The 13620-nt window shown below is 39.5% G+C and overlaps 1 protein-coding gene across 3 annotated transcripts in view; it reads left to right on the forward strand.

Annotated features, from left to right (window-relative positions):
- Abcb11 (ATP binding cassette subfamily B member 11) overlaps window positions 1-13620 on the forward strand; it is a 99261-nt gene that overhangs the window by 41474 nt on the left and 44167 nt on the right. For 2 of the 3 annotated variants that reach the window (XM_029565783.1, XM_008837812.2), the window contains exons 11-17: window positions 3778-3891; window positions 6042-6152; window positions 7427-7552; window positions 8113-8316; window positions 10757-10927; window positions 11628-11829; window positions 13101-13170. In XM_029565783.1, the coding sequence (XP_029421643.1) occupies window positions 3778-3891; window positions 6042-6152; window positions 7427-7552; window positions 8113-8316; window positions 10757-10927; window positions 11628-11829; window positions 13101-13170 (998 nt within the window). The other variant, XM_029565784.1, reaches the window with a different exon arrangement.

Genomic DNA, 13620 nt, shown 5'->3' on the forward strand with positions numbered 1-13620 from the left:
TATAACTGTACAATAGTGACTTTACAGATCCCAAAGAATAATGTACCATGAAAATGGGAAGTCAGCGATCTCTCAGCTAAAAACCAAGAAGTCATAAAACAGAACTTAATAAAGTATAAGATATATGCCTAAAGAATCTTTGTGAAACATGATGAGTTACTATGAAGCCAGTATTATCTTCAACTAAGTCAAGCGTATTTTATTATTCAGTTGTGCAATGCACAAGCATATTTTATTATTCACAAAATGCACGGCTGCTGTAATTTACAGTGTCCTCTCAGTTACTCCACAAGCAGTTACCACGAATGGGCCCTGTGTCCAAAGTGCAATGAGCAAAAAGCAATGTGGTCTTTTGGCTCCAATGGGAAAGGCAAGGAATAATTAACTTATCAGGTAGGTCGCTGATGACAAATGATGACATGGACTGTAAAGTAGTGGACAGGGAACCTCGATAGTAAATTGCAGAGTCACCAGGTCTGTCTGGGGCAGGAAAGCTTTTCTTCTTGATCCCTCTGCCAAGGTCTTTCCTCCTTAGCTTACCATCCTGGTGGGTGGCAACTGCCTGGCACTTTCTGGGTCAGGCCTTCTATGTTCATCCAGCCTCAGATTCTCTTTTTGGTCTCTCCCCTTTTCTTTCAGAGCACTTGTGTCTCATGGAGCATTTGCACTTTTAGACTTACCCCTGCCCTTCTCTGCCCTCAGACAGTAAGGTCTGAGGTCTATGAGGTCTATGGAGTAAAATGCTTGCTTCATTTGCTGTAATGAAGGAAACAGCTTCATGTAAGATTTTTAAATAAAATGTTGTGGCTGCAGACTCTGGATGGAACATGTACCAACTAAATAATGAAAACTACCAGAAATTCACTACCTGAAAATTTGTAATTCAAAATGTACTGCTTTAGTAAAAACACATTTCTGGGGGAAATTGGGTAGCATTTTGATTTGCAAATAGAAACATCCTTCAACTCTAGTCCTTTTTATTTACTGACCTTACTTCTTCAGGAACATAACAATGCACTACTACGATGTGATTTTTTTGTTTGCTTTGTTTTGGGGTTTTTGGTTTTTTTTTTTTTTTTTTCGTTTTGAGATGAGGTCTCACTCTGTAGCCCTGGCTGGCCTGGAGTTCACTGTGTAAACAAGGCTGGCCTTGAACTCACAGAGTTCTCCTTGTTTCTGCCTCCTGAGTGCTGGAATTAAAACCTTATGCCACCTAGCCTGGCCTAATAACAGAACTTTTAAAAATTGCCCTTGTGTTTGCAGAATAAACAGCTGAAATATCTTTGAACTTTGTTTAAAGATATTAAATGTGATAATGTTTGTTAAAGTGCTATGCAATATCATTTTACCATATCCCCTGCAGCTTAGACACAGTTTTGCACATTGGAAAAGTTAAAATATTACAGGTCTGAAATGTGACTATAAAGTTTTTTTCCCTTATTGAGCCAATTGCTTCAAAAACTTCAGACATTTGAACTGGTGTGATGGCTCAGTGGGCAAAGGCACTTGCCATCAAGCCTGATGACCCAAGATCAAACTTAGTCTGGCAAGTTGTCCTCTGACTTATACACGTGCTCAGTGGTACATGTGTACCTATACATATACATATATACATATAAACAAAGAAACTAATTATAATTCAAATAATTTAAAAGATTTAGACATTTACTAATCAAAGGTTCCAGAAACTGAGTTTAGAACTAGCTGTTCATTTTGCAGAAAGACATTTACTGAGCAAAGACATTCCTTCATCCTGGGCCTGTGGGAAGAGAAAGGAATGTATAAGTAACAGTTCTTCCATGAAGAATTTAGTTTCATGGTTTCTCATCTTTAAGTTTCTTGCCAACTGGACTATGAGATCAGCTATCGGGTATATCCAGCCTGCTGCCTACAGGCTGCATGTGGCCAAAAGTAGCTATGAATATGACCCAACAAAATTTATAAACTTACTTAAAACATCATGAGATATTTGGCAATTTTGTTTTCTTTTGTAATTTGATTGTATGGTTCTTGAGTATGAACCTTGAAATGTTATATCACAATGTCTAAAGGCTGGACACACCTGCCAGAAACAAAGAATTCATCTTTTCAATAGATATTTTTCAAGTCCTTACTATTGCATGCGTGTCTCAACATTTTAATCAGCAATTATTACCATTTTTTTTCTGAACTTCTTTCTGTATCCTTTGCTCAACCCGGCCTCAGTAAGTACGTCTTTGTAAAGAGAAGAGACTTCCTTTAATGACATAATCTCTCTCTCTCTCTCTCTCTCTCTCTGTCTCTCTACCTCTGTCTCTGTCTCTGTTTCCCTCTCTCTCTCTCTCTCTCTCTCTCTCTCTCACACACACACACACACACACACACATACACACACAGAGTTCTTGATTATACTTCTACACAGCAAACTATGACAGCTGGGTACTCTTGAGCTGAGTTGAGTGTTTTAATCCACTAAACTAATGAACAATTAGGTTAATCTAGCATATTTTGTGGTACACAAAATCATTATGGGTTGTATGGTAATTGGGCATAGATGGTAAACATTTCACACAAATGACTGTAATTAGTATCACTTGAATACAGACAAAAACATACTCTGATCTACTAAAGAAAGACGAAATGGACGTGAATGAAGGAAAAGGCTTAGTCTTTCATGTAGGTTTTAGGTTTCAACAATAGAAATAACGTAATAGAAAATAACATTCACTCAGTGTATATAAGGTGTTGAGCACTGAGGTGCTTAGTGTAATTACCATGATTCTCACAACTTCATTCTGTAATTGGTATCATTATATTATCACTTCAAAAATGAAAGGCAGTCATGAGGTTGAGATTTGTGCCCAGCGGCACTGAGTAGGACTTGAGCTCAGATTGTAGTGACTGCAGGCCTGACCCATTAGCCACGGTTTTCCTGCCTCCAAATCTAGATTCTAAGGGACACAGGCTCTGTTTCCCTAGGAGGGTTCATACACACAATGACTGTTCCCTGCAGCCTCTCTTCCTACCTTCCTGTGCACAGGGGCAAACAGTGTAAAATTCATGGTAAAACCACTACTCTGCTGGGATGTGTGCTGGCTATGATGGTATTGGGCACATGTCTGCCCTCTTTCACCCACACCTCCCCTAAGAATCTCCCCAGAGACAATTGCATGGGATATCAGCTTATAAAGCCATGCTGAGCAAGGGTCTTACCCCCTAATCCTCAACTTAAAACTTCAGTGGCTCAGCAAAGTAAGGTCATTGGACCACCCTTCTATTTTTTATAAATATGCTTTATTGGAACATAGTTATAGTCACCTGCTTATATACTGTTATACTTGCTTTGTGTTACATGATAAGTGTGTGGGTTTAGAACCTTTCGGCCTGAATAGCCTGAACTAGGCTGTTATAGAACATGTTTGCTGGGCCTGATCTTGGGCACAGAAAGACTTTCTTTGCTGAGGTAGGAAGGCCTCTGGAGAGAAAGGTATTAAAACAATTTAGACAATAAGAGTTGTTCTTTATCTGCTTCCTTTCACCTCTTACTCAACTCTCCTACTTTGTAGAAGAGTGATGCTCAGGAAAGACAATGTATTTTAAATTATAACCCTGAAGAAATGCTGCACAAAACAAAAGATTTTCTACTTATTTCCAAAGAGCCCATAAGCTAATTACCTTTCAAACTGTTTCAGAGAACTATTTCTGAGAAATCTGAGTTCACATGGATGGCTGAATGGGAAGGGGCATTATTTGCAAACCGGCAAACATGCAGGAGAGCTGTTTTCCTTTTCATTTCAGATTTTCCTGTGTATCATTGTAGCAGCTATGAATATTGGTCATGCATCTTCATCAATGGAAGCCTTTGCCACTGGGCGAACAGCAGCTGCCACCATTTTCCAGACAATAGACAGGGTATGTAAAAGCCAAAAGAAAGGGATGCCTTTAATTCTAGCACTTGGGAGGCAGAGGCAGGAGGATTTCTGTGAGATCAAGGCCAGTCTGGTCTACATAGCAAGTTCCAGCCAGCTGGGGCTACAGAGAGACCCCATCTCAAAACAAACAAACAAACAAACAAACAAACAAACAAACAAACAAACAAACAAACAAAGGCATCTGGGGGTTGGAGAGATGGCAGTTAAGAACACTGGCTGTTCTTGCCGAGAACCTGGGTGAACTTGGGTTTGTTCCCAGCATCCACATGCAGCTAGCAACTGTCTGTAACTCCAGTTGCAGGTGGTCTGATGCTGTCTTCTGGCCTCCATGGGTTTTCACAATACATACTTGCAGGCAAAACAGTAATATATTTTTTAAGCTGAAAGAAAGGGCCATTAGCAAATTAGGGAGTTGGCGTGTACTCTTAATGTTGAAAAACATGAGAAGCTGCAAAAGATACCTACAAGCCAATAATAGTTCTTGAGTACAGTCATGATCTGGACCAATTCTAAGAGCTGGGAATGAGTGAGCTAGGACAAATAATGCTCCTACTTTCATACTCATACTGGGAAGCAGGTACAAAGAAATGAAAGCATTTAAAATACTGGATAGTGCTAAATCCAATGAAGAAGATACAATAGGACAAAGCAAAATGACTGGGGGGTGGGAGGCATCTTTAAATTTTGTGCATGGGAAGTGAGAGCAAGAAGGGGAATTCCTGGAAGAGAAACCTCTATGTTGGAAAAGGGCCTAGTGAACTCAAGGAGCTGAAGGAGTTCAGTGTGAACAGAATAATGCAGGGGGCAAAGGCTGGGCAGATGGGAAAAGCCAGAGTATGCACGTTTTAAGACCAGTTTCATGAGACTGAACTATCTTCTGGCAGGAAGTTCCTAAGTTTTTAAAGGACTTTGGTAAGCCAAATAGGATTTCCTGGTAAATCTATGGAAGCACATTAAAAATCATATCAGGAAACCACAAGCCACAGCGGAAGGGAGAAGATGGTGCTCTGTTGTCCTTCCCCTCTGAGAAAATGCCCTGGGCCAAGTGTCATGGTCCTCTGAAGTGGATTATTGTTTTTGGAAAGCAATGGGGCTATCATTTACCCAAGGAAATGACTTTGTGTTACAGGGTTTCATATCTTGGAATATGTTGCTCTTTCAAATGCTGCCTTCTTTCTATGGCTGCTACATTCTCAAATGAAGCGATGACCACAAAGAAGTCCTGAAACATTGACTAACGATAAAGGCATTTAAAAAATTATCTTTATTAGACACTCTAGAAGAAGAGCATAAATTTCAGCATATCCCCAAATAGGGCTATGGTCATAATTTTTATTACTTGTTGTGGAAGAGAAAAGAAATGAAACCTAGAGTGTTCTAGAAGCAGGAGGTAGCCCTCTCTCTTGTCTGGTTAATCAGAACGGTTAACCTCACTAGGTTAGTCTCACTAATAGCAGAGGTGAATTCAGGATACAGGTGGAAGTGGTGTTATTTGAAGACACTGTGGGGATACTTAATTTTACTTACCATCTGCACTGACAACTCATATGTAGAGTTCTACTGGCCCGCAGCCTTCCTGACTAACTACACAGCTCTAGGCAAGAAACTATATCTCTTAGGTTCTGCCACCTCCCTATCCAAAAACTGGATCTGTCTAACTAGATTGTAACAACAATATAAATGCAAACTACACATTAAAACACCAAGTATATTGCCTCCCATATCTCAGTAATATAATGTGTAATGTAATACATTATAATAAGCATAAAATATATTAACATTGTATATGTATATCAATAAATAATGCATTACCATGTAATTTAATATTAAGTATAATTTTATAATTCAATAAATAATAGTAATTAAATAGTAAAATCTACTATCTGCTATTATATCAGTGTCATACTTAATAACAATATATAGTAATATAACAGTGCCTCATAGCAATATCTCAATAGGTAGTAGTGTTTATTACTCTTATAAGTATGTGATATGGAAGCTATTTACCTTTAGCATATCTCTGAAATATTTTACCAGGATACATCTCTGCTTTATGTGTTAGCTTACTCTAAGATGGGCACAAAATGCACATGACACATATTGTTGCTTAATCTTCATATTTTACTCCAGAAACCCCTTATTGACTGCATGTCAGATGATGGCTACAAGCTGGATCGAATCAAGGGTGAAATTGAGTTTCATAATGTGACTTTCTACTACCCTTCTAGACCTGATGTCAAGGTGAGTGTCTACCTTGTGCCTGAAGACAATGGACGTTTGCTTCTTTGGTACTTCATTTCCAGAGCCACACAGTGTTTGTTTTTCAAAAGCTGACTCAGTTTCCAGGAACAGAGGAAGGGGTCTGTTTCTCTGTCCTCAAATGTCCTCAAGACACTTTATGGACACACCACATTCCTTTGTGATAATTGTATTATGCAAATCCCTCTGGCTGGAACCCAGTCTAGCAGCACGCAGGCTAAGTCAACTCTGCACTCCTCTATTGTAATAACTGGTAGATCCTGTAATTCTACTTGTGTTAAGGCAACTAGAACCATCAAGTGGCACTGCTCCTAATCCCTACCTCCTTGGAAGTGGCAGAAGGTGGAGCACAGTTAGTGAGCAGGCAGGAGTGGCAGCTGTTTCCCGACTGTTGGTTTACTGGGGCCACTGAGTCAGTCCTCATAGGAAGGGCACTTGCTCCTCTGTGTCTTGTACTAAACAATGTCCAGGGCACATGGTGAAAGGAATACTGTTTTCCTGAACCTATGAAGCAAGATCTTTAAAGGCAGCCTGCTCTACAGGAAAGTTAGGCTCTGGTCTCTGGAACAAACTGGCTTTGAAATGATACCTGTCTTCATTTTTAACATAGTATCTTTAGTTTCCTTTACTAATAATATTTCTGCTATACCCCTAGAACTAAATCTCAATTTCACATACCAGCATTCAGACCTTGCCTTTCAGAGTCCTAGAACTAGAAATAGAACATGTACATTTATTAGGCAAACTTATTCAAGTAATATGTTCGTATACCATACACATATATAACAATTTAAAATCTATAAATTGGATTATTGCTGATCCTTGGTTTATAAATTACCATTATACTTCTAACTTACTGGGGCTTTTTCTTTAACTAGTTGGGACTGTCTCTTGGAAGTATCCTAGGATGTCAGAAGTGTTTTAAATGAGATCAAGGGCTTAATTTTAAAGGTGGAAATTGCTTATTTCCTTTACCAGTGTCAACACACATCCTTTTATTGTTATGCACAGTATCAAGAAATGTGCCAAATGCTAAAACTTCATTCCAGACAATGCCTCCTTTGGCTGGTGATTGATGGCTATCTATGGATATTGCCGTGGGGGTTCATAAGTAAGCACACACATACATACACAATCACGCAGGCACATAACCATCATACACATGTCCTCACAAAGCATTCCAATGCCAGGCCTAATTTCTTGCTTACATGCCTAGTAACATTATGGACTTCAAACTTTTCTTCTTTCCTCTCCAGATTTTAAATAACCTCAGCATGGTCATCAAACCAGGGGAAATGACAGCTCTGGTGGGATCCAGTGGAGCTGGGAAAAGTACAGCATTGCAACTCATTCAGAGATTCTATGACCCTAGTGAAGGCATGGTGTGTAACTTCCAGAAACTTTTCAACATGTAGGGGCAGGAGAATGCGAATGGTGATGTCATCAAGCTGCTTTTTTGATGTGAGATTGTTTTAACTTTTCCAGGAGTGCTTTTTTTGCTTTTTCCCACTTACAGTTTCAATTGCTTTGATTAGAAAGTAAGGTTTACTATAAATTATATATGTGAGAGGGATTATTGCTTACTTTTATTATCTTTTGAAGTCCCTTTCTGGTCCCAAGTCAAAGGATGGTAAGAATACTCAAAGTATGGTAAACAACTGACTACTCTTTTCTGATATATTAAAAATTTGCCCATTCTGAAGCCAACAGCAAGAAATAAAGTAACATTTACATTTGTGTTTCTATAGGGAATTTCCCTGCAGCTGAACTTTATTTCAATTACATCTTGTCATCCTTGTATAAACAGCCACATTTCCACAGGAACTGTTTCAATTACAGTATTGTTGGCCTCTGTTTGTTCTCCCCAGTGGCCAAAGTACCACTTAGCATTGATTCAGAACCATGGAGGGCTCCATGTAACCTGATGTTTTCATGCTCTTAGGTGACTCTAGATGGCCATGACATTCGCTCTCTTAACATCCGGTGGCTGAGAGAACAGATTGGGATAGTGGAGCAAGAGCCAGTTCTTTTCTCCACCACGATTGCAGAAAATATTCGTTATGGTAGAGAAGAGGCCACAATGGAAGACATAGTCCGAGCTGCCAAGGAAGCCAATGCCTACAACTTCATCATGGCCCTGCCACAGGTACCCCCTAAGTCGTCAGGAAGAATACATCCCTTTTCATTTGAATCCTGAGTCATTCAGTTCTTAACATAACACTCTAGGTTTATGCATGGAAATATATAATGTGTTTTCCCTTTCCTCTAGAAATATTTTATCTATACAGTTAGCCTATCATACTGGAGAACTATCTTTTAAAAAGCTCCCTTGATATAGGTATAATTTTTCTGTCTATTAAGCACATGTCTAGAAAGATGCAATATTGGTCACAAAGCAATGCATCACCAATGCTTTCTTGATGCTCTACCACTGTTAGTCGCCTTTCAGTTTTCAGTCACAGTGACAATGACAAAGTACTTGGGATAACTTTTTTTTTTTTTCAGTCTTTTTGAGACAGGGTCTCCCTGTAGCCTCAGCTGGCCTGGAATTTGCTATGTAGACCCTCGATCTCACAGCGATCTGCCTGCCTCTGCCTCCTGAGTTCTTGGATTAAAAGCATGTGCCACCATGCCTGGCCAGTGTCATAAGTAACTTTTAAGGAGGTATTTTTTTTTCTTGGCTTATAGCTGTTTCTCTTGCTTGAGGCCTGTGGCAAAAGAGAGCACCATGGTGGAGAGTGTGTAATAGAGCAAAGTAGCTCACCTCATAAACCAGTAAGGGGGGCGTGGAGAGGAGAGAGAGAGAGAGAGAGAGAGAGAGAGAGAGAGAGAGAGAACACCAGAGTCCCAGGTCCCAGTGTCTCTTTCAGGGACTCCCAGTGAACCAACTTCCTTCCACAAACGTTACATCTTAAACGTTCCACCAGCTCCCAATAATGCCACACACAGGATAGAGCTTAAAACGCGCCAAGAAAGCCACCTAGGAGAGGAAGAGTTTATTCTAACAATTTGAGGATTCAATCCATCATGGCAGGGATGGTTTGGTGGCAGGAGCATGATGCAGCTGGTCATGTTGTGTCCATGGTGAGGAAGTTGAGAAAGATACATGCTGGTGCCCATCTTGCGTTTTCGTATTTCCTTCAAGATCAGTCATCATAGGGAATATTTAAAGGTCTAGATAATAACAACCAATGGTTTTCTTGTGCTCCCGCTGTCTTATTATTGTGCCTTTAGAACTGTATCTCACAAATTCAAACACATTCCTCATATGCTTCCATTCTATACAAGCACCACTGCTACAAAACCAACTCTGTATTATCATGCTTACAGGATTTTGCCACTGATGGTGTGCTAAGTCAAAGAAAGATTGTTCATAGCGTGTATATGGCTTTTTCTACCTTTCAGGCACTGTTCTAGCACTTCACATTGATTAGCTCATTTAACCCTCATAACTTCCTTATCAGGGAGCAACTACTATTGTGTCCATCTATAGATGAAGAAACAAGGTCCTGAGAGGTCAGTAACTGCTCAAAATTATGCACTAGGTAATCAGGAAAGTCACAGCAGGTGGTCTGGCTCCAGAGTCAGTGACTTGAACACTTCCTATTCACTTTCTAAATCACCTTTATGAGTAACATTGTAGTTATAAGGAAGCTGTGGTCTAATAGCTAATGAGAATAAAGTTTTAGAATTGCACTACCTCAGTATCAAACCTACTCTCTACTAGCTTTATGAACTTCTCTCAGGTTAATTTATCCCCTTATGCTCAGAATGTCCTAAATACCTGCCTCCTGGGGGTGTCTATGAGCACTGTGGGACAATGTGTGTAGAATTTCAGCACTGTTTTTATCTTTGGTAAAGGAACTCAACTCATGTCCACTGATATTAAGCAAGTTAAGAATCTGACTTCTGGGGGCTGGAGAGATGGCTCAGCGGTTAAAAACACTGGTTGTTCTTGCAGAAGACCCAGGTTTGAATCCCAGTACCCACATGGCAGATAACAACTGTCTGTAACTCCAGTTCCAGAGGATCTGACAGCCTCTTCTGTCCTCTGTGGGCATTGCATGACATGAGTGCACTTACCTATATGCAAGCATAACACTCATACACATTAAAAAAAAAAAGAATCCCACTTTTAATATCACATTGTTAGTTTCCAATGTGGTGTTAGTCTAGGGATATTTAGTCAGGATTTGCTGTCACAGCAAGGAGTCTAAGGTTAGTATGATCTTCCATTCACAATATAAAGGCAGCTTTAGCATTACGTTTTGCCATGTTGCCCAGTTAGAGAAAGGAGCCAGGAATGAGCTATGTGATTTAGTCCTCTACGATGGACTTTCAAGACTGATCAATTTTTCAGTTTGGCTGAAAATTTTATTTGAACTTGAACTAAAAAGGAACATTTACACAGTTCAATGCACAAATTAATTTATCTCACATGTAAATATTGATTAGGCTCATCTGTTTTGGGAAGGGATATTCCTTTCAGTAAATGTTGGACCTATAAAAATTCATGCTTAAGGAAGAAGTTAGAAGGCATACTGATCACAGACAGGAACCATCAAATTCTTTCTCATGATTCTTAGCAATTTGATACCCTTGTTGGAGAAGGAGGAGGCCAGATGAGTGGTGGCCAGAAACAAAGGGTAGCCATTGCTAGAGCCCTCATACGAAATCCCAAGATCCTGCTTTTGGACATGGCTACCTCAGCATTGGACAACGAGAGTGAAGCCAGAGTACAAGCAGCACTGAATAAGGTTTGTGGAGTCTGTTCATTTTGCTGGTCCATGAAGAAATGCCTGTACTACTGCAAGAAAAGCAACTCCCTGCAGAGGGAAGTGACACTAATTGGTGGATGTGTATGGTCTGATCCTTTAAATCATATTGGCTAATTACAGTCTATCTCATGCCAAGCAGAACAGAGTCATGATTTACTCCCCAAAGATGCACATATAAAATTTAAGCTCTCCATATTTAAAAAATTTACCTTGTCTGGACTAACATACAATTTAAGCACCCACTTACTAAGCTCCCAATTTATTGCCACAATCATATCAATATATGATATGATTTATGGCTATAAGAAACTGTTGGCAGGGCTGGAGAAATGGCTCTGTGGTTAAGAGCACCTGGCTGGTCTTGCAGAGGACTCAGGTTCAATTCCCAGCACCACATGGTAGCTAACAACTATCCATAACTCCAGTTCCAGGGGATCCAACGCCCTCTTCTGACCTCTGAGGGCATTGTATGACACGGGTACACCTATCTATATGCAGGTAATACACTCATACACATAAAATAAAAATAAAAAACTGCTGGCTTATTCTAATATCTGCACAGCCTGTTTAAGGAGATTCATAGGGTCCAAAACTGACTTTATTTGTGGACTTGGGGATAATCTGAAGTCAGTGTTGGTTCTGTCTTGCAGTCTTAACAGTGCACCATTCCCTCTTACAGATTCAGCACCAACACACAGTCATCTCTGTTGCCCATCGCTTATCCACAGTCAGAGCTGCGGATGTGATCATTGGTTTTGAACATGGTGTAGCAGTGGAAAGAGGTACCCATGAAGAGCTGTTGGAAAGAAAAGGTGTCTACTTCACACTTGTGACCCTGCAAAGCCATGGAGATAAAACCCTGGAGGAAAAGAACATAAAGGGTAAGTGCTTTTTTCTTTTGCCTGCGTATTATACTAAATAGTTGACATCTATAGTACTTGATGAATTTATATGCGTGTGAATATGTATTATTCTCTCAACAGCTCAGCAGGTATTATGTGTTTTGATAATGGAATAATGGAGACAAAAAAAGCATGGAAGTCTAAGTTATTTAGTCAAGCCACAGAGTTAAACCCAAGATCCCTCCCCCCCCTTTTTTTTTCAATCTGCGATTTATCTGTAATTTATTTACTTATATTGGATTTGGGGGTATTTATTTCATATAATATAGTTTTATTGCATTTAGATCCCCTCCTCTATCTGCCCTTCACCTCCACTCAATTTCATGTACTCTATTATATATATATATGTATGTATGTATCATCTATCTATATATATGTTTATTTCCATATCCAATCTATGTCTATATCTAGAATGTGTCATGCATATGGGAGGAGTCTCATTCATATTGACTGAGTGAATTAATCAAAGACTTTAAACTTAAATTTGTTTTCAAACAGAGATAGATACTTCAGGTCCAATACACCTTCCCTTCCTCAATCTGAATTGTCAGACTCCATGGTTGCCTTGAGCTAAACATACCAACCACTCGCTATTCTCCTCTTCATTTCACATTTGGACTCATGGAACCACATATCTACTGCATATGTTTAAAACGCATGAGTTTTGGGCTGGAGAGATGGATCAGCAGTTAAGAACACTGGTTGTTCTTGAAGAAGACCCGGGTTCGAATCCCAGCATCCACATTGCAGCTAACAACTGTCCGTAACTCCAGTCCCAGGGAATCCGATAGACTCTTCTTACCTCTGCAGGCATTACATGACACGGGTGCACTAACCTACATGCAGGCAATACATGCATACACACAAAATAAAAATTTTTTAAAAAATTAAAAAACCACATGAGTTGTTCTGAATAGAGTTTTTGAAAAATGTGCTGTTCTTTTCATTTCTTTTGCCATCTCTGGTGAGTTTTCCTTAGATTTCTGATTTATGCTAAGAGATATTTGTGTCTACAGAGAGAAAAGGCTAGTATACGTTTCACATGAGTCAGTCTTGAGTATTTGAAATTTTTTGTTAGACAAAAAAATGTCTAACACTTTTGTTAGACAAGTTCCAAGCTTTATTTACTGCAATAAAGTTAATAAGATGTTTTGGCATCTGATACAGTAATTGCTTTCCAAGCAAACATATTAAATAATCCTACATAAGTACTGCTGTGCTTATTGTGTGGCTCATGTTGTGTTGAATAGGGAAAGATGCAACTGAGGGTGACTCACTTAAAAGGACCTTTACCAGAGGGAGCTACAGGAATAGTTTAAGGTAAGCACAAACCATGTGATTCCGAAGTTTTCTGATATTCTTAGGAGGCTTCTGCAGTTGTGAACCTTGGGTAATATCTTGGGTACACGAGATAGGGAAAACCCTAAGTAGACTCCTAGATCTTGTGAAGTAAGCACATACGGGCTTATTGAACTTTGCCTTCTCAACTTTGAGAGGACAGTTATGATGGAGGGCTTTCTGGTTAAAGTGTTGCTTATTGACCTTAGAAAGGGAAGTTTTAAAGACATTTGTGTTAACGGTATTGTGGTCCTTAGGAGGCTGAGGCAGGAGGAGTTCAAAGCCGACTTGGGCTACACAGTGAACCCCTATCTCAGGAGAAAACAAATAAACAAATGAAAACAAACGAATAAACACCAGTGTGTGGTTTTACCCCACTGAAGTTAACTGTTATTCGAAATGCTGTGTTAGATGAAGGCCATCTTCACCCAT

The sequence above is a fragment of the Nannospalax galili genome, unplaced genomic scaffold (assembly GCF_000622305.1).
Source record: "Nannospalax galili isolate Female #2095 unplaced genomic scaffold, S.galili_v1.0 scaffold1398, whole genome shotgun sequence".
Lineage (NCBI taxonomy): Eukaryota > Metazoa > Chordata > Mammalia > Rodentia > Spalacidae > Nannospalax > Nannospalax galili.